At 41.7% G+C, this 21,959-nt stretch overlaps 1 protein-coding gene across 2 annotated transcripts; it reads right to left on the bottom strand.

Moving 5' to 3' along the window:
* Window positions 1-370: 370 nt before the first annotated feature.
* LOC106584326 (RING finger protein 11) lies at window positions 371-21,694 on the bottom strand. Of its 2 annotated transcripts, XM_014169478.2 has the most exons (4): window positions 21,174-21,694; window positions 6,997-7,072; window positions 6,698-6,861; window positions 371-6,292 (listed from the first exon to the last, which is right to left on the bottom strand). In XM_014169478.2, the coding sequence occupies exons 1-4, from the start codon at window positions 21,263-21,265 to the stop codon at window positions 6,121-6,123; spliced, it is 504 nt and encodes a 167-aa protein (XP_014024953.2). In that variant the 5' UTR covers window positions 21,266-21,694; the 3' UTR covers window positions 371-6,120. The 2 variants fall into 2 exon arrangements, with proteins under 2 accessions (XP_014024953.2, XP_014024955.1); XM_014169480.2 differs by lacking the exon at window positions 6,997-7,072 and having other exon boundaries at window positions 21,174-21,686.
* Window positions 21,695-21,959: the final 265 nt, after the last annotated feature.

Genomic DNA, 21,959 nt, shown 5'->3' with positions numbered 1-21,959 from the left:
GGGTTATAGGCTGCAGTGAATAAATAGGTCAATGTCTTATGTGTAAAGCAATTGTGAATGTTGTTTTTCTATTCTGCAGATTGATTCTTATACTCGGTTGGAAATACAATGTGTTCTGACCATGGAGGCAAGTTTATTATTAATGTGACTTCCCTCTACTGGACATACTTTCAATTACAAGTTCAAAATGAGCAACTGTTGGATGGTTAATTCCGGAAATGTAAGGAGAACATTTATATAAACAACACAAATTGCTTGTGTCTCGAGAGTTTGCAAACCAAAATCAAAAGACCAATTAGTGGAAAAAAGATCAGAATTGGCCTGCCAGTAGCCTTAAGACACCATTAAATAAATCACATATGCAAACATGTTCCATAGCATAGTTTTTATTTATTATTTGCCTGTAGTACATATCATATGCATATGTATACTTCACAAAGACAATTCTTACAGGCACCCATACAAACACACATACCTTACATATATCTGCCCAGCCTTGCAGTGCATTCCTGTAATTTATGCTGTTGGGGGCAGTGGATAATTTGAAGTACACTATCACATTGTTGCTTCATCTTTCAGGATTTCAACAATCTCTAGCGTCCTCAAAACTCATGGGCAGCAACCAGGCCCTTCCTAGGATATGTCATTTTCAGGCATCTCATCTTTTTCAGCTAGTGTTGGTCCCATGCCAGCCTGGGAGCCAGTCAATAACTCTCTCATAAGATCTAAGGTAATGGAGCTCCACATACCCCCACCCCACACAACCATTATGATCACTCAAGGCATGTTTTCATCTGTATCACTATGTCACCTTACGTGCAAAGGGCATACCTTACGAATGTGACTAACACTTTTTAATGCCAATGAGAGCTGGCAGTGGTGAGTTTAATGAGGGGATTTGATTATCTGGCCTGGGTTACCCCGGTGGGAGGAGTTTGCACCAGCTGAAAAGTGATTGCATTTGTTTTGGAACCGGGCTACGTCCTGGGGCGAGCCAAGTGACCCCTTTCAAAGCCAACGGTGAAGTCGGCTCAAAACAAAAGCGGCGTAGCCTAGGCTAGATTAAGCACGTGGCGCAATGAGTAGGACTCTGTCTATTCACATGCAAAAGTGATTGCTGTTGATAAAAATGCTTTATCTGCCTTCCCAATGAAGGCAGATAAAACGTTATATATTTTATGGAAAAGAGATGTACGTTTCTGGATGGTGCACCATGGTGCCTTGTTGACATCATGACCGAGCAGCGCAGATTACTGTTCGATTTGAGAAGGGAGCTCCTCCCTCACCGCTTTCGCCCGTTCATGTCACGGGCCATAGACCGGTGCTCCGCAGCTTAGGTTAATAGAACTCCCTTATTGTCTGGGATGAGGGGAAAACAGTGATAACAAGTTACTACTTCCTCTGTGAAATATATAATGTACCCCTTTTCAAAATACTACCTGTGATTAAGAAGATAGTGGAAATGGGCATATTTTACCCCCAACTATGAGAAAATATAAAGTTTTAAGAGGTTTTAATTTAAAAGGCAACTGCACTTCCTGATTTGGCCTCGTTTGAGATTTGGTTCAGATAAGAAATGCTGGCGACCATGAGTGAACTCAAAGACGAGTTGGTTTCGGGTTTGGTTTGATATGGGTATCTCGTGTGTGTTCGCAGCTGGGAAGAGTTAGCCAAATCATTTAACTTCAGCCGGCTGGTGTGTGACCCTGGCAAAGTGGATAAATATTTTCATGTTGCACATCTTTTAGTTGTCTCAAACTCTTTCAATATTTATATGAATTTTTAAAATGTATAGTTGATTTAAAATGCTCACAGCAGTAGAAATCCACCTTTTAAATCCAGAGCTTACCCATTATGTTGCACAACAATTTAAGCCATTAAGTAATTGTTTTAGTCAAAGTACAATATATTTGGGCTTGAAGTGACAAATCCAAACTTCCCACTTTGTGCAAATCTGTGAATGCAGTGTCTTTCCCTCTGCTATGACATATACATTATTTCAGCACTGGGTTCTATTTGAATGTTACAACCCACCAATATGGCATTGTTTATTAATCAGAAACAGCTGCAAAGTTATTTCTCTTCGCAACTGAGATGAGCCAAAGAGCCTGAGACATGGAGCAAATTAAAATGGGGGTGCAAACACCTCCCCTTTTTTGACCAGAAAATGATCATAATCCATTGGATAATTTGTCAATTTTCACTTCTTTTTTTAGACTGTCTATATTAAAAAAAATATATATATATATCTGACCATTTTTTTAAATGGTAGAAAAGCATTTTGAAAACCCGCTGCCCCAGTCTCCCCAAGATGAATGGCTTCACTACTTTAATTACATGTCATTTGAGGCGTGCATGATCATAGTCATTGTAGTCTATCATTTCACTTCCACTGTGAGAACCATGAGCACGGGCTGACTTGGCTTTGCTGTACTGCAGCTGAAGCCTTCCAGCAATCTTCCTACCAAAGGTTGCACCGTGTCCATTACAATGTAAAAAAAAAAACATATTATATTTCAATAGTTATCCATATTACCAGAGCTTCATATTACTCTTTCTAAATATTTATATCCCAAATTCGAGGCCACAATTATTAGAAAATGCCCAAACAGAGATAACAATAGATGGCAAAGTCAAAGATAGAAACCACTGGCCTATCTGTGGCTTTGGTTTTCCCTAAATCGATGCTTATGACAAATTCATCTCCAGAACCAGCCATACAGCCAAGCTGGCTTTTGAATACCATATAGTAAAAACAAAAGATAACATTAACTAGCTAGATAAGGTTTGCAAGATAGCTAGCTAGCTAGATAAGGTTAGCATGCTAGCTACCTACAATGTCAGTGCCTCATTTGTTGACATTTATCAACTCTGTGGAAATTCCCAGACCCAATTTGTGAATAGGTATAAATAGCTTTCGTCATTCTTCGTAGGTGGAACCTAAATGTGCATTTCCTTTCTAGGACAGAAAACTATGTCAAAATAGTGGCGGCAACTTCCTCTTGCATGTAGCTGCGCTCAGAAATGATGATTACTTTGGTGCGGCCAGCTGTGGGCTGGCTTAAAAATAAAATGGAAAAAGGTTACGATACCCTTCAATCCATGACATACCATTTTTTCCTATCATCTCACAAATCTCAGTTTTTGTACTAGACCAACTTTATGACCAAAATTATCCTATTTACACTTTGTAGTCAATTTTGACACTAGAATAAATGTTTCTGACTCATATCACATTGGCCATTTTCAAAACAAGAAGTTGCTTTTTAGGGGTAGTCTTTAACAAAGTACATCTTAAATACTTTCTGATTAAATCATAATGATCACCTCACGAGAGCTACCTGTCCCCATTTTGGAAAAACTTACACAATTTTTTCCCAATATACATTCAATTAAATTTTTGCCACTCAAAATACAGCAACATAATTAATGACCAAAACCATACCCATTATTTGAACTTTTTGCTATAGCCAACTGTGCTGATTGAACAATTGTTAACAGGTCCCAGCATGTTATGATAATACACAAGGGATATTTTCTATTTTTAATTATGAAAACATTATTTACAAGTAGGATAAAAAAAAAAATGCACATACTCAGACAGATGACTCACTACAAAAATCTAAGAAGCTGGGGTGGTTAGCACCATCACATCCAAACCCCTTGCACAACAATGTGATGGCTCATATGCTGAACTAAGAAATAAACTCTAGGGCAGTGTGGCCACCAACCTTTTCTGAGTCAAGATCACTGAGTCAAAATGCAAGCCAAGATCTACCGCTCAGATTTTTGTAATTTTTTTTTACATGACGTAAAAAACCTAAGCAACATTAACCAATTAAAAACAGTTCTGTAGCAATGAGGTTTGTGCACTAGGCTACAGGCCCAATATATTACCACTGCATATTGGCTATGCTTGAATTGCCCTGCCAATGTTGTTCTTCTCAGACCAGTTAGAAATAATATTTTTAAAACATGTTGGTATATGATCGCACCGGTAATAGATCATTTGTTGTATTACTTGTGAGGCACAGCTTATTTTTCTTTATTTAATTTTTTACTGGACTGATGGACTGCATCTGATGGTCAGTCTGAGGGAAAAAGAGGGAGCAGTGGTAATGCTTCCTCTCACCCGTCTGACCGCCCCCCCCGCTTAGAAAAGGGGACAGTCTTCCAGCTGATGGCGAAACTCAAGTCGCACTGCATTATTTCTGCCTCATGCACCAATTAATGTTGTTACTCCAATGACCAGAGAAAGTGAAATATTCCTTGATATTAAAAAAGACAAGCCGCTAATAATAACAAGGCAAGCTTATTGGATCACTTTGCTATACTCATTCATTGCAGCTGCAGTGCTGGGTGTAGCTTGAGTGGAAGTAGGGAGAATGTGCATTTTATGGCTTATAAAAGTGTTGAACATCGTGTTGACAGTGCTGAATAACACCTTAAACATGAACTTACTCATAAAAACTGCATCTCTTTGCTGTATTCGTTGAGTCTCTCTCTAGGTCATAGTTTTAAACGTTTTGAAATCTCACAGTATTGACTTTGCTGTGCGTTTGATGCGTCTTTTTATAGTCTATGGCTCGAGGAAACTGTGCAGACACGGTTATCTGAGCCATTTGATTGGCCAGCATTAGGCTTATAGGTGCACTGTTGATTTGCTCTACTGGCCTGCCAGGTAGGCAGAGTTCTACCTTCAGACACATGAAATGGTTCAAAAGGGGAACACTTTGCCTTCCCGGGCTGCTGAATCAAGTGCACCTACCACCAACAGCACTAGGGCTGCTGAATCAAGTGCACCTACCACCAACAGCACTAGGGCTGCTGAATCAAGTGCACCTACCACCAACAGCACTAGGGCTGCTGAATCAAGTGCACCTACCACCAACAGCACTAGGGCTGCTGAATCAAGTGCACCTACCACCAACAGCGCGAAACAAATAAAAAAATGAGGAACGCAAGACTTTATTGTTGGGTTTTTTACAGAAATGTTTGGTGATCGACTAGGAATGCTTAGAGATTGACCAGTCGATGGCGATAGACAGGTTGGTGACCACTGCTCTAGGGCATGTGACTAAATTCATGTAAATTAATTCAATGACTCCAGTGTGTATGCATTATGATAAATCATATGGCGTACTTGGTAATAAGATTAAGACACTTGTGCTGAATTGGGTGCAGTAAACGTTGAATATTTCTGATGTGCAATTTAAGAACTGTGCTAAGCAACAGCAGTTAAGGAGCATTATGATCGATAACACCTTTTGACCAAACCCTAACAGGCCTAATCCTTTGTAATAATCAAGTGCAGACCCCAAACCTCTTCATCCAATAGGGACACTTTTTAACTGATTCATCATTAGTCTAAGAAACTCACCAATTAAGGATAAAATGTCAACTTCAGGAAAACAGACCTTACCATTGGGCTGAAACAATTACAATGGTTTGAAAAAAAAAACATGTTGCAGATACTAAATAATGGGGAAAATCTGAAATAATTTTCAAACATTTGTAAGCATATGCTGAACTCTTCCACTGAGACTAGAATAGAAGTGCAAGTTCCTCTGATTTGTGTACATGTGCAATAATCGTTTACTTATCTGTGTTAGTAAATGTAATCCACTGAGCCCTTAAGACGACTTCTGGAACAGATGTTGAGTTGAACACAATGAGGAGAGAAAATATTTGCAGATATCAGTATTTCTAGAGAGAGTTTTGTTGCTTTCCTTCCCCTCCCTTCTAGGGCATTTACTACAACAGTGTGGTAGTGAGAGAGGGGAATTCTGGGTGTGGATGGATGGTGACACGAGACGATCTAGTCTTGATCACCAATATCCAATGTCCTTCCCCAGTCGGGGCTTTCCTGTCCAGCAGACCTGGCCAGCTCAGAGCAAAGGACCCCTCTCTGGATTAGCCATCCATGGCCTCCACCAACCCTCTACAACACCCTTCATCACCACCACACAGCCCACATCTGCCCCCAGAGACCCTGGTTCTCCAGGCTGTTGGAAGTGCTGTCTGCTGGTTGTGGGGGTGCTGGAGATGGAAGCATGGGTGGAGTAAGGGAGTAAGTCAGAACAGCGAGCAGGGGTGGTGGTGGGGGGGTGGTGTTGTGTCTCAGTTGGTCTCGTAGGAGGAGAGCAGCGCAGCATCCACTGGCTCCATGCAGGAGGGGCAGGTGAAGGAGCGCATCAGCCAGTCATCTATACAGTCCATGTGGTAGATGTGCATGCATGGCAGGAACCGGATGGGATCCCCATACACAAAGTCCGTCATGCAAATCACACACCTGCACAGATGGGGAGACAACAGAATGTGTATGATGTGGGATTGAGAAATAAATTGTATCTTATGCAATATTTGCATTTATTTAGTACAAATTGACATTCTGCACCAGTAAGTGATATGAATGTGAATACAGAGATTACACAGATGCCAATTGTCATTCAGTACGAGGCACATTCATCCAACATGATAACACTTTTGTCTTTGGGTGGGTGTTAAGAGGCGCGGTGACTCGACCTTCGCCACTCCCGAGCCCGTTGGGGAGTTGCAGCAATGAGACAAGATCGTAATTGGATCGCAACTGGATATCATGAAATTGTGGAGAAAGGGGGGGGTTAAAAAAATAATAAAGTGTCTTAATTCTTGGAGATTGTGTTTGTGTTTGAGTGCTGGTGCCGGTGGTACTCACTCTCTAATTTTCTTTTCGGAGCCGTCCCTGCCAGCATCGTACACTCCCTTGGGGAGGTGTTGGATGAGGCCAATGCGCTGGGCAATGCGGACCTGCTCCTCCTCAGTCAGCTGGCTGGCCATGCGGGCCTGACTGGGCGTGGGGTGGTACACTGGCAGCTCCTGCTGCATGGCCACAAAGACACACAGAAACATGCACTTAGAAACAGAGACAACTCAGACCTCATATATAACTCGTGGAATAGACAGTGTTTTCCAACCACAACATTCAAGTAATATGTAGGAGGCATTAGAGCTTACGTGGTGAACGACAAAACAGTTGTGTAGCACTGTGGAAATTCCCAGACGGAGGCCTGAGAATAGACCTTGGTAATTACTGAAAACCCAGACATTGAGAAAAAAAAACCCCATCACCATCAATGGGTTTACTGGAACAGCAGCAGCTTGTATATTGGAAATATAAATTACAATACCATTACACTGTTTTGCATTCAAACAACCAAGTTAAAAGTGATATGAATGAAGTCAGAGTATCACTGTAATATAACCAGAACAAGTGTATCAGAGGAGGTTTGAAACGCCAGATCCAGTAGGTGGCAATCTTTCCCAAGTCAGAGCAATTTCACAAAAAGGGAACATGGGTGTTTTCAGATCAAATTGCTGTAATTGAGAAAATGCAATAACCAAAGCATTCTATTGAAATCAGTTACCATTGAAAGGGGTGATTGGCAGCAGGTAAGCTATTAGAGCATGCAGACTGAATGTCGTAAGCCCATGTGAGGGTTACAATCACTAAAAGCAGAGTAAAGCACACTTGCATACATTCCTGCAGTCAAAGATAGTCCCATATCCAACACTGATACAATTTAGATGACAAAATGCAGTCAAATAGCTGGCTGTGTCAGACCAACAAAGCCTGCATGATTCATATAGAAGAGAAAATTCAGACCACATTTTCATTCTCATTTCTCACCTCTGTTCTGTTCCACCTTTGTGTTGTGGTTGGCGGATGGTTGAGAAACGAAACTTTTTTTCACATGAAGTCTAAAATAAATAATAAGGTTCATTACCCTATTTAGATAATCAAATCCTGACAGAAACTTGGTCTACTTTTCCCTAAATCAACCATAACTTCACCAGTTCTCATCCTACATACCATCTAATATTACAAACACAGTGCTTACACTGGTTATGAAATCGCCTTTTCCGCTTAGCCATTAGAAATACGGACTGATCTTTTTATTTGGACACAGTGTTACATCAGAACTTTTCATAGAGGCATGGCGAGCATGTCAAAGACCTCAACTTCATGCATTTGCAGATTAACATAGCAAGTATTTTAACACTTAAATTAAGTAAATTAATCTCTGCAGTCAGACCTAAATGTTCTTCAAAGTGACAATATCTCCTCTGATAATCAGCATAATTTAGGCCTAATAAGCAAAAAAACAATCCTATTCCCAATAGTATTGGAAGAGATTATATTAATTTCCAAATACCATTCCATTTAGTTTGTTCCGCTAATTGAATGTAAGTGGAGCATTTAAGAATTACGTAATAGGAATCAAGGTTTCTATGGTGTCCATTTGTCAGGAGTTCACAAAAACCCGTCAAAGCGATAGGCCTAGCAAATGTATGATCTGGGAATCTTCTCAATGTGAGGCTATAATGTACATGATATGGCTCTGTGGTGTGTCTGCATGAAGAGAGTACATGGTCTGTAGAGACCTGTGCTTCCCAATCCGTCCTCTCCGGGGTTATTTCTGTCAGTCTGGCTGTGAGACGAGAGTTCAGACCAGGTCACGGTCTCAGTCCCAGTCCAGTCAGATGTTTAGCTCACACAACTGCCTGCCACACCTATTCACAGGAAGTGACAAGCAGGTTACAGACTAACTCAAAACCAACACTGACCCTCAAATGATACAAGTGAGGCAATGAAGTAGTGAGGACATGCATAGTACTGTATGTAACCAAAAGATGGGAGGGAGTCTCGACTCTGTGGGCTTATAGCAAAACCTGGATGACCAAAATAAATAAGCACCTTTCTTTGGCAAAAAATGAGTGCAGGGTGAAAGCTGTACTTAAAACAACAAAACAGGTTCAGCCCTCAGAATGCAACCCCCTTGGAATCTGCTTAAGCCCTTTCATCAGGTGGCCTCAGTGCCGAGACTGCTGCAAATACATGTCAGAACACGCCTGCCATCTCCACTCTGCCTCAGTCACGCCGAGATGACATCACAGCAGACCAATGGGCTTCAGGCACTAGTGCTGTCTCATGGAAACCTTCCTCACAGTAGTCATCCGAGCTCACCTCAAATTGGATCACAGTCAGTCAAATGAAAGTCTCTGGGTGTAAAATAAGTTATTTTTCTTTGTACACACATTAACTAAATGTCAGAAACATAACATCAAGTATGCAAATGTGAATGGTTCAACTAAAACTTTGTTTTAATAAACGTAAAGGCAAAAAAATGTATATCTTACGTTATTTGCACTGGGCACTGAAGTGTAAAGCAAAAGTGAAACATGAGTGATTAAGGTTCCTGTGGGATTTCAGTCACAGTCCCTCATGCCCTTATACAGTCACTCTGTGCTTTTTTAAAAAGCTGACAGTCAGCATTTAACAAACAAAATGACCAGGACATTAGAATTTTCAGCCCTTAATTCTCTAGTCCCTGTCCACTTGTGTGTGACAAAAACAGGCAGACCGATTATAATTTATTTTTTTTGTTAAGTGTCAGAATACCTTTTTCAGAAGACTAGGGAAAGGCAGTGGCAGCTGTGTGATTGGCTGGGGGTGTTGCGGTGGACCCAGGGGAAACTGGGTCCTGGGGCATCCCTGTTATCCAGTTTAACTTGAAGTCACTAGAATGGACACCCTTCAATTACCTAATCAGAAAGCTTGCCAGTGTTATCCGATTTAGTGCCTCAAGACTAAAATGAGACCGAGTGATCATGGCACTTGGCAATACTAAAAACCAGGGCAGTATTCAAATTGTTAATCTCCATAAATAAAAGCATCCACATGCTTCCCATCCAAAACAGTTCAGAACAGTTTGTGCATATATTATGACGGCATTTTGTGACGTTTTTGTTCGTTTTGGTCTACAACAAGGGTTTTTTCGGTTGTTTGTGTGTAACAGTATAGCTTCCGTCCCTCTCCTCGCCCCTACCTGGGCTCGAACCAGGGACCCTCTGCACACATCAACAACAGCCACCCTCGAAGCATCGTTACCCATCGCTCCACAAATGCCACGGCCCTTGCAGAGCAAGGGGAACAACTACTTCAAGGTCTCAGAGCGAGTGACGTCAACGATTGAAAACGCTATTAGCGCGCACCACCGCTAACTAGCACACAAATTTTTTCTCGAGGCAGCTGAAGTTTACGCCCCTTCGTTGGCGATTTGTCAACAGTAGGGATTCTTCAATTAAGAGTTTATCATTCAACGAGAGACTAAGTTTTCATGCATATTTTCTTTACTTGAGAAATACTGCAGCAAACATCTTAGATAGATGTAAAATGGCGCGACAAAACTGTATTCGGCAAAAACGTCAATTAATAACAGATTTCTTGAGTTCTCTCAGATTAATACTGACTATTTTGAGGAAGTGTATACTGCCTACGGCGTCTCAAGATGGACAAACAGTAAAACAAATATCAAATCTTTCAATTGAATGTCTTTTAAGAGGGGTAAGCGAGAAGTTGGCCTTGCCTTCATACGTGCCAGATTTCTGTATTTTGAAAGTTACATCTTGAAAACTAGATTGCTGACATGCAAAACATTTAGGGACTATATCAACAATGGACTAATGAAACAAATACCAAAATATGGTTTTTGGGTGGCGTTTTCCTTTAAGGGTAATGGGTGAGCTGAAGATAAGTGTTAGCATGAGGAAAAGGGGAACAGCAGAAAGACAGACAGCTCATTGAAGGAGAGAGAAAGAGAGAGCTGAGCCACAGAGCAGATCTATGTGCACTGCCAAGCCCCGGGCAGCCAGGCACTCAGCAGACAATAACGGCTGCCAGCCTTCCCCCACCAACTCACTGGAGATAAAGCGATAGAGAAAGCGAGATAGGAGAGAAACAAAACCAAGCCCTACCATCCTCTCCAACCCCTCAGCTCAGACAAACCGGCATACAGATGCGTCCTCTCAGCCTGCAGTCTGAATTCCAGGACCGTGCCCATAACATCCACACAGACCAGTAACCACGGGGACCCTGCCACTCCCACAGTGGCTTCCTCCAGGGAACAAACAATGGCAGGCTCTACTGGCTGCACCGTTGAGCCTTGTCTGAGAGGCTGGCACTGAAGCACAGCCCGGGAGATGCACAGCAACAGTGACACACACACGCTTCATGCTCCACAGATAAATGTTGGAGCGCAGCCATCCAAGCCTCTTTTGATAAAGAGAAAGCCTGATTACACAGATTGTTCTTCAGTAGGTTTTCAAACAGCAATGCCATCAGTGATGCAAAGATGCTGCTTTCACAACAAACAAATCTTCAGGAGGTTCCTGAGGAAGAACTTAAAAACACTAAATGTACTGTACACCCTCGTAGCGTATAGGGAGGGACACAACGGGACAAAAACATCACTGGATGTTGTGTTACATTTTCTCATAGGAAAACCTAACCAGATTAGTCATGTCACATTATTGGATCGCTAGCACTTACAGAAGCTGTGGGTATGAAGGGGGAAATGGTGGGTTCTCGGTAAACAAGCAAGTGTAGATGTAACAGCCAATCAAAGCCTGTCATTACTAAATGTGTAATGTGATAGGCATTTTAACAAAATACTTGTTTTTATAAAACATAAAAAAGGTAATCCGTCATCTTCCTCAAACCTTTCTGAGAAGGAGGGTATCTGATTTTATTGGTCCTCAACTCGTGGCTGAGACACTTCAATGTGGATAAATAGAGTTAGCCTGCTCCGGAGCAGGTTAGTTCTGAAGGATTCATTGCTATAGAAATGTACCTGGCTAAAAGGTGAACCACCTTTGTGGCACTGGTTATCCTGAGTTGAACTCTGAGTTGACCAAAGTAACCTCGCTAACTCCTCAAACCTGATTCGTAGTATTGGGCTCTGGGGATCTCTCAAACAGGAACAGTAAACACAATCCACTGGCTGGCTCCATGTTGGTCGAGGCTGGCCTTGCTGACAACATCCTGTTTGTGGGCAATTCCACGTTAATGGAATTATGCTGAGACTCCCATTTTTCACTTTAAAATGTATGCCAAACAAAATATATTGATTTCAAAGTTTACCCAGCACACAACTCTATGACTACTTTGAAAAATGTACACGGTAAGAAAAAAAACATCACAGTTAAATATATTGTTTAAGCCACAATGACTCTCATTTTCGAGGGAACATGTCCCACATTGTGTTCATACTTGGAGAACGATAAGAACATTTTACCTTTACAGTATCATTTGAGGGTTGTTTCTCTTGAAGCAGTAATCATATAATTTCGTACTTCCACTGGTAGAAAACTATTCCCAGTTACCAGAGCCTGGGATAAACATTTTATCATAAAAATACACAATTGGATACTTTATTGCTGATTTGCAATGTTACAGACAGGACACCCTGTGTAAGACAGTGCAGTACAACACGAAAACAAGTACAGTAACTCTGATAATGAACATCTATGAACACTTGAAAGCATAAAGGAAGATTCCTTTTCTTTTTTCCATCTCCTATCCTCAACCATTTCCATGGAAGCACAGCCAGGTCAGGTGAGGCTAGACAACTGGTTCACTGTGGGAGTGGGAGACCAAGGATCTGCCGGTGAGCCATTAACAAATAAAATCAAATTTAATTTGTCACATGCGCCAAATACAACAGGTGTAGACCTTACTGTGAAATGCTTAGTTACAAGCCCTTAACCAACAATGCAGTTCAAGAAAAATAAACAAAAGTAAAAAAAATTCTAATAACGATGCTACAGAGGGTACCGGTACCGAGTTAATGTGCGGAGGTACAGGCCAGTCGAGGTAATTTGTACATGTAGGTAGGGGTAAAGTGGGGGTAAAGTGACTGCATAGACAACAAACAGCAGCAGTGTAAAACAAAGGGGGGGGGGGTCAATGTAAATAGTCCAGGTGGCCATTTGATTAATTGTTCAGCAGTCTTATGGTTTGTGGGTAAAAGCTGTTAAGAAGTCTTTTGGTCCTAGACTTAGCATTCCGGTACCGCTTGCCGTGCAGTAGCAGAGAGAACAGTCTATGACTATTTTTTGGGGCCTTCCTCTGACACCGCCTAGTATATAGGTCCTGGACATCACGCATCAGCTGTTATTGACAAATAGACACCACCCCCCCCCGTCTTATATTATACGTGTCGTCGTTCAGCCACGACGAAACATAAAATATTACAGTTTTTAACTTCTCTAGGGTAGGGGGAAGCATTTTCAAAGCCGGACGAAAAACGTACCCAAATTAAACGGCCTTCTACTCGGGCCCAGGAACTAGAATATGCATTATTAGTAGATTTGGATAGAAAACACTCTGAAGTTTCTAAAACTGTTTGAATGATGTCTGTGAGTATAACAGAACTCATATGGCAGGCAAAAACCTGAGAAAAATCAAACCAGGAAGTGGGAAATCTGGTGCTTGTAGTCCTTTCAAGTCATTGCCTATCCAACACACAGTGACTTAGGGTTCATTTTGCACTTCCTAAGGCTTCCACTAGATGTCAACAGTCTTTAGAAAGTTGTTTGAGGCGTCTATGGTGAACAGAGAGCGAACAAAGGAAAGCACATGAGTTCATTGGCGCGCATTCACGTGAGGGGTAGCTGTGTTCCAAAACGTTTTTCAAGACATTGGAATCGTCCGGTTGGAATATTATTGAAGTTCTAAGTTAAAAAGGCCCTAAAGACTGATGCTATACAACGTTTGACATGTTTGAACGAACGTAAATATAACTTTTTTTGACTTTTCGTCTTGACATTTTGCCGCACTTCCTACACTTGGAGTAGCTTACTGAACGCGCAAACAACAAGGAGGTATTTGGACATAAATTATGGACTTTATGGAACAAAACAACTTTTATTGTGGACCTGGGATTCCTGGAAGTGCCTTCTGACGAAGATCATCAAAGGTAAGTGAATATTTCTAATGCTATTTATGATTTTAGATGACTCCAAAATGGCGGGTATCTGTATTGCATGATGTGTTTTTCTGAGCGCAGCATTCAGATTATTGCAAAGTGTGCTTTCCCCGTGAAGCTTTTTTGAAATCTGTCACAGCGGTTGCATAAAGGAGATGTTCATCTATAATTCTTTGAATAACAGTTTAATATTTTATCAACGTTTATGATGAGTATTTTAGTAAATTGTTGTGCTGATTCACCGGCAGTATTGGAGGCAAAATATTTTCTGAACATCACGCGCCAATGTAAAATGCTGTTTTTGGATATAAATATCAACTTGATCGAACAAAAAAATGCATGTATTGTGTAACATGATGTCCTAGGAGTGTCATTGATGAAGATAGTCAAAGGTTAGTGCATAATTTTTGCTGGTTTTCTGGTTTTTGTGACGCCTGTCCTTGCTAGGAAAATGGCTGTGGTTTTTCTTGTGTTGGAACTGTCCTAACATAAATCTAACTTTATGCTTTCGCCGTAAAGCCTTATTGAAATCGGACAATGTGGTTACATTAAGGAGACATGTATCTTTAAAATGGTGTAAAATAGTCGTATGTTTGGGAACTTTGAATTATGACATTTTGTGGTTTTGAATTTGGCGCTCAGATTTTTCACTGGCTGTTGAATACTGTGAACCGTGGGTGGGACGGTAGCGTCCCAACTCCCCAAGAGAGGTTAATGTCCCGTTGGTAGGATAGTCTTAATCGTAGATCCTGCGCGTTGGACTCGTTAAAGAAAAATCTTCGTCCAGTTCCAATTCGAGGCGAGTAGTCGCTGTTCTGATGTCCAGAAGCTCTTTTCGGTCATAAGAGACAGTAGCAGCAACATTATGGACAAAATAAGTTACAAACAATGCAAAAAAAATGTATCATAATAAATACCATTTTAGCACAGTTGGTTAGGAGCCCGTAAAACAGCAGCAATCCCTTCCGGTGCCACAACAGAGCAGCGCCACACAAAAACACATCTGGGGAATTCACTGGTAAAGAATTATGACCTTGGGTATGCATTTTAAATCATGAATTTTTAATTTTCCTTTCACCATTGTTACATTTGTGTGAAGGTGAGCACCTTAGACATTGTGAAGTCAGCATCTATGCCGCTCAAAGCTTTGTTTTTGCTATTTTCATTCCTTTCCCCTCTTCCCTAACTCTCACACCTTTCTCTCCCTCCTGCAGCAGGTCTGACAGCTCATTAGACGGCCCCTCCAAAGAAAACTTCCTCTTCACAGTCCGAACTGGGCTCGCCGGCTCAAAGCAAACGCTGACAAGACTTCCAATCACCAGAGAAGTGTCTGTGATACATGTTCTCTCCTCCTTTTGCCTCTACTGCTTTTTCCTCTGTTCCCTCCAGGCCTCATGACACCTTTGAGGGGAGATTTAGTGTTAGTTCTCAGTCCAGGGCAGCACACGCTGCTGGTGAGTCTTAGATCATTCTCTTGCCTCCAGCCCTGGCATACACAGCCAGGGACAGGCAGGCAGCCTTATAATGTCTGCAAGATGTTCGAGCCAATGAGGTCTGACCATAAAACACTGACAACAGGATAATGGCCTTTGTGCTAGACTGAATATGATTAATAAAACAGGGCCTCTGCTCTGTCATTGGGTGAGGGATAACCAGTGCCACAGTCATGCCAGGGAACCTGATGACTGTAGCTACAGTGACGGGACCTGCTTTTCACTCTGGCCCAATCCTATCACCCTCTCCACTGGCCGAGTCAGACAGCGATGAGTCAGCACACTCGCCAGCTGCTTTCCAAATTACCACTCACTTTGCACACCCCTCCCTCCCTCCCTCCCACAACAGACCGCAGAGTAAGAGTAAACTGCCTGAGATTATTGTAGGCAAAAATGTTGTAAAGGCTCATTTGTGAACGTTGGCAGCTTCTACTCTGAAGGTTTGATGATTATAGATATTTGCATTTGTAACTTAGAGAAATTGTGCAGTAGTTTAATGAAAATAGCTAAGAGACGTGCAGCTCCAAGGCTGTCCAAACATACCAAGCATGGACAGGTCTCTGTTTAAGAGAAGAAAACACTATCGAAAATGCTTCAAATCAAATCTCATTGATCACATACAGTTGCAATAACATCTGCTGACTATGTGTAACGAAAAGCTTGTGCTTCTAGTTCCGACTGTGCAGCAATATCTAACAATTCCACAACAAATACCTAATACACACAAATCTATGTAAAGGAATGGAATAAGAATATAAATATATGGATGAGCAATGACAGAGCGGCATAGGCTAAGATGCAGAATACAGTATATACATATGAGATGAGTAATGCAAGATATGTAAATATTATTAAAGTGACTAGTGTTGCATTTATTAAAGTGGCCAATGATTTCAGGTCTGTATGTAGGCAGCAGCTTCTTTGTGCTGGTGATGGCTGTTTAACAGTCTGATGGCCTTTAGATAGAAGCTGTTTTTCAGTCTCTCGGTCCCCGCTTTGATGCACCTGTACTGACCTCGCCTTCTGGATGATAGCGGGGTGAACAGACAGTGGCTCGGGTGGTTGTTGTCCTTGATGATCTTTTTGGCCTTACTGTGACATCGGGTGGTGTAGGTGTCCTGGAGGGCAGGTAGTTTGCCCCCGGTGATGTGTTGTGCAGACCGCACCACCCTCTGGAGAGCCCTGCGGCTGTGGGCGGTGCAGTTGCTGTACCAGGCGGTGATACAGCCCGACAGGATGCTCTAAATTGTGCATCTGTAAAAGTTTGAGAGTGTTTTTGGTGACAAGCCAAATTTCTTTAGCCTCCTGAGGTTGAAGAGGCGCTGCTGTGCCTTCTTCACCACACTGTCTGTGTGGGTGTACCATTTCAGTTTGTCCGTGATGTGTACACCGAGGAACTTCAAGCTTTCCACCTTCTCCACTACTGTCCCGTCGATGTGGATGGGGTGTGCTCCCTCTGCTGTTTCCTGAAGTCCACGATCATCTCCTTTGTTTTGTTGACGTTGAGTGAGAGGTTACTTTCCTGACACCACACTCCGAGTGCCCTCACCTCTTCCCTGTAGGCCGTCTCGTCGTTGTTGGTAATCAAGCCTACAACTGTTGTGTCATCTGAAAACTTGATGATTGAGTTGGAGGCGTGCTTGGCCACGCAGTCATGGGTGAACAGGGAGTACAGGAGGGGGCTGAGCACACACCCTTGTGGGGCCCCAGTGTTGAGGATCAGCGAAGGTGTTGTTTCCTACCTTCCCCACCTGGGGTTGGTCCGTCAGGAAGTCCAGGACCCAATTGGACAGGGCGGGGTTGAGATCCAGGGCCTCAAGCTTAATGATGAGCTTGGAGGGAACTATGGTGTTGAATGCTGAGCTATAGTCAATGAACAGCATTCTTATATTAAGTATTATTTTTTACATTTATTTAACCTTTATTTAACTAGGCAAGTCAGTTAAGAACAAATTCTTATTTACAACGACGGCCTAGGAACAGTGGGTTAACTGCCTTGTTCAGGGGCAGAACGACAGATTTTAACCTTGGGACTCGATCTAGCAACCTTTCGGTTACTGGCCCAACGCTCTAACCACTAGGCTACCTGCCGTATTCCTCTTGTCCAGATGGGATATGGCAGTGCGCAGTGTGATGGCGATTCCATCGTCTGTGGACCTATTGGGGCTGTAAGCAAATTGAAGTGGGTCTAGGGTGACAGGTAAGGTGGAGGTGATATGATCCTTGACTAGTCTCTCAAAGCACTTCATGATGACAGAAGTGAATGCTAAGGGGCGTTAGTTATTTAGTTCAGTTACGTTTGCATTCTTGGGTACAGGAACAATGGTGGCCATCTTGAAGCATGTGGGGACAGCAGACTGAGATAGGGAGAGATTGAATATGTCCAGCGAGCGCCCAAGGCAAGCGTCTTGATTGGAAATGATGCATGCTCTAAAGAAGGTCTCTGGCCATCCTTTGTTCAAGCCGTGGTTCAAATAGGGCTGGATGATATATAGAAATCATTCCAATGTTTGTTTTTGCGCGATATTACAAAAACCTGTATAGCAAGAATCTATTTCTTTTTTTATTATGTTTTTATGAGTGTTTATGTCCGCTTGTTCTTGTGTCGTCTCATCTCCTTTGCTCCTTCTGTGCTTTGTGCACCTTCCCATTTACACCAGAGATCAGTATATAATAACGAGACGCTCATGTCTACGCCCTAACAATGGGAGTTGTTGTCCCAATGGCGGAAGGCAGGCAACAAGCTTAGGTCCAAAAACAAACTTAGGTCCAAAAACAAACTTAGGTCCACTGAAATGCATTGGTGTTATTTTGGACAGATTTTGGCGAGAGTGAAACCTCTCGCTTCACCTATTCCTCTCTGGCTGTGTGCATCTTCCCATTCACACCCCCCCCCTCAATCCCCTCCCTCTGCCACTCACAACAACAAAGATGAGAGATCACTCCTTCCTCTCCGACAAGCGGTTTCAACTCGCTGTTTGCATTTGAGGTTTGGTCCAACAGAATCGGTCATATGAACACCGAAAGTCATTGAGACATTATTTTACTGTAATAGAGAAGTTAAAATGAATATTGTTATAAAGGTTATGTTTCAACTCCTCAAATTGCACGCAGAGCAGACATTACTAAAAGGGGAGTATCAATGAACATTGAATCTCGAAAATTAATGTTCAGTTTGTCTCACGTGGTATTGAGGTACCATGTACCGATAGCAGAATTTTCGACAAAGACTGTTATACTAGCTCTCTGGTCTTTTATAAATGTACAATAAGCATAAAACACTATGTAAGGAATTGGCAACTCATTCTCATTCTGAGAAATAAGGTAGATCACTTGATTTCATCATCTGAACAAAGTGGACGGGCCAGCATGCTGTTCAAACAGTTGGAGATGGACAGAAGGGTGTGTTCATAACAATTCAACTGTTCTACCTTGTTAGCAAATATATCCAAGTTGGCTAAACTTGAAATATAAAGATTAGCTGGCTACTCACTAGCACATAGGCCTGTGCGTGAGAGATTGTTTATGAGATCTGTGTTCATTTTCTATAATACCTGCTACAAGAAGTTCGTCATTATTAGTGAATGTGCATTATTCATGGTTCTGGTTAAATTTGTAACAAAAAAGCATTTTCATAGAGTGATTATAGCAAAAAAACAGGTTAAACTATTTTTTATAAAATAATTAAATTATTAGTGGGTCTCATAGTTGTGGAAGGCTTATATATATATATATATTTTAGCCTAGGTATGAATTCCCAAACCCTGAATTCATTCAATTATTGCTGACTGTTTGAAATGCAGTGTATTTGACCTTAATTTGTCAACCAAGCTTAATTCGAAAATATTCTATTTATTTTTAGATATTGTGAATCACCCATAAGTTAAAAAAATAACTGAGATATCGCCCAACCCTAGGTTCAAACAAGCTTCTTAATGTTGAAAAATCCAACAAGCGCCTCAGCTATATAACCAGGATATTGCACAACGCTGCCTGCCAATCTGTTACAGGAAAACAGCTCCAGACTGTTGAATTCCAGCCCTTTTTCATTAATTCCTGATCCTGGACCCAAGGGACTCAAGTAAACACAGAGAAATCCTGAGAAAAAGCGAGTGGCTGCTGGTGGTTTCCATCAGAAAAACACAGGATCTGGGGTTTGTGTAAATCTGCATTTCTGTGCTACGTAATGTAATTTATTTTGCTTGTTTACTATTGTATTATTATAAAGTCTAATCTGGACAGATGCCACTGGTTAAGAGGCTGTATTCCCTTGGCTTTTAAGTAGTCTCATGGTTATTGTAGGTCTTTGCATTTTGGTGACATAAAGAAGTCATTTTTTATTAGGTTCTGTACTCCCTTATAACGTTGACATAGGAAGTCAACTTTTGGGCTCAGACACACCAATGGCGTTTGCTGACCGAGAGTACTTAGCACCTCAATGTAATGTGCAAACAGTGTGTGCGCCGATTTTACATGTATAATCGTGTGAAAAAATGTCAGAAGTCTACAGCAGGTTGTCCCTAAACCACAGCGTGCTGAAAGATCGGCAGACGAATGCTAGCTCCACATTCGGTGCGATGTGTGTGAGCCGTAGGTTCTACCTGTTGGATGGTAAGTTGTTTGGAATGTCAATTTTTAAAGAACAAAGAGATATTCTAAATGTAGGTTCGTGGAAAATCTAAACCGATAAGTTACAAGGAAAATTACTTATTGAACAGGGTTGGGAATTGGTATGCATCATCATGCAATCTGTGTATGATTTGACTTTATATTATCTTTTACCATATGTGTGTCGTACAGTCTTGTAATAGTTTGGTAAGGCAAGCCATGGCCCGTGTCAGCCACGGACATGGGATAGCTTTACTGGAAGGGTTCAGGCAGGGGGCCCTCCAGTTCTCAAGTTCTGTGCATAACCTGCTTATCTTCTCATTTGAGATGGGCCATTAACCTGCTGACACTCATTCCTTCCCAGCTAAAGTCTAACATAACAGGTCCGAATTACAGAAAAGGAATCAAGATTTGGGAAGGAAAATATTGTCACAAAAAAATGAGGGAGCACCAAGACTGTGCTGTTTTCTCATTGGCACAATAGTTCAATCTGTGTTCTCCAATGTAGGCTGTTGCCATTGTCTGTACCAGGAAGCTTACAGGTTCTGATGATCATTCTGCTTTTGATTTCATCTTTCTTTAATTGTGCCAAAAGCAAAGATGGGAGCTTCTGTAGTTTTTGGTCTAGGTCTATATCTGGTATACTGTTACTCTCCCTTGAGCAACAACAAAAGATATACAAAAAAAGCCTGCCTTTGTCTTGTCTCTCCCTCAACACTTAAACTGCATTCCAGCAGTATGAGCAGCTCCAGTCTCTTTTTGCTGTAGTGTATAAATACTAACCTGTTTTCATAAAATGCATAACTAGATAACTTTGCATTGTATGAGTCCCTTTTGAGTCAGTACTATGTGATCACGATGACGCTACGCTCTCTAATGGAGGACGACATGATGGTCTGATAAAAATAAAGGCTGCAGCAACAGTCAATTTATGGCACTCTATCCCTGTAGAAATATAACAAGAACAACGATGACACTGCAATAGAACAGGTAGTTTATGGCTGTGTGCAGCATTGATAAACAATGTAAAGCTGTATATACCTGCCATATCTCCCAAAGTCAGCTGATTATGACTGTTTGTTTACGTGAACATCTGAAAAACATAACTGGCTGGCAAGCTATAGCATGCTATTTGTATTTACTTTGGTAGCCAGCTGCAAGCGCCACGTTCCTTTGCATGTTGAACCTTAGCTAGCGAGCAAACCAGTACTGTAGCTAACGTTACATTATTAGCTAACGTCGCTGGCTAATCCGGGTGACCTACCTGGTATGGTGGCGGTGGTTCCTGGTCTGTATCTGCCCCGTCACCATAACTAGCTCTATCCGATTGTGATTCATGAAGCAAGGAAATGTCATCCGAGGTTGGAGATTTTAGACAATTTCCCATCTCCTCTTCAAACTCCTTATTTATTTGTCACTTTGCAACGTCTACAGGCCACTTTCCCTAACCTTTCAGTAAAAATAAGCACCGTATGCACTATGTAATCTTATTGACATTAACACATTGCAAATCATCTAACAAGCCACGAGAACTGTTCTTGTTCAACACAAACAAAACATGCGCACACAAAGAGCCAGGCAAGCTGATTGATACCCTGGCGCGGACGACCATCTAAATATGATTGAGATTGTTTGTTTATTTTACGCCTGCTAAGTTAGGCTATTCATTAGCTAGAACTCTCACAACGCCTATGCTCAAGTTGAACAAACTTAATCATTCATGTCCTACAAACAACACTTCCTTTTTAGATTTGAAGACCCTCTGAAAGGGGCTTTCCAGCCCATAGAACATGAAACACCGCCCCTTGATGCATGGACCAATCAACTGCGATCTATATTAAGCAAGCTACTCCACCATCCCACCAATCAGATGGTTGTTAAAATAATATTGCTGTGTTGTTAAAATTGTGTTGAATTACAATTTGACAAGTATGTAGCTAAGTACAGATAGTTGTTTGATGGTAGTTTTCTTCAGCATAACTGCGTCTGCAATGTAACAGCATCAAGGAACGAAGAAACTAGGCAGCCAGGAACCAACCACGACATGTGC

This window comes from Salmo salar, chromosome ssa23 (assembly GCF_905237065.1).
Source record: "Salmo salar chromosome ssa23, Ssal_v3.1, whole genome shotgun sequence".
NCBI classification, from domain to species: Eukaryota; Metazoa; Chordata; class Actinopteri; order Salmoniformes; family Salmonidae; genus Salmo; species Salmo salar.
This window is presented reverse-complemented; position numbering and strand designations above follow the sequence as displayed.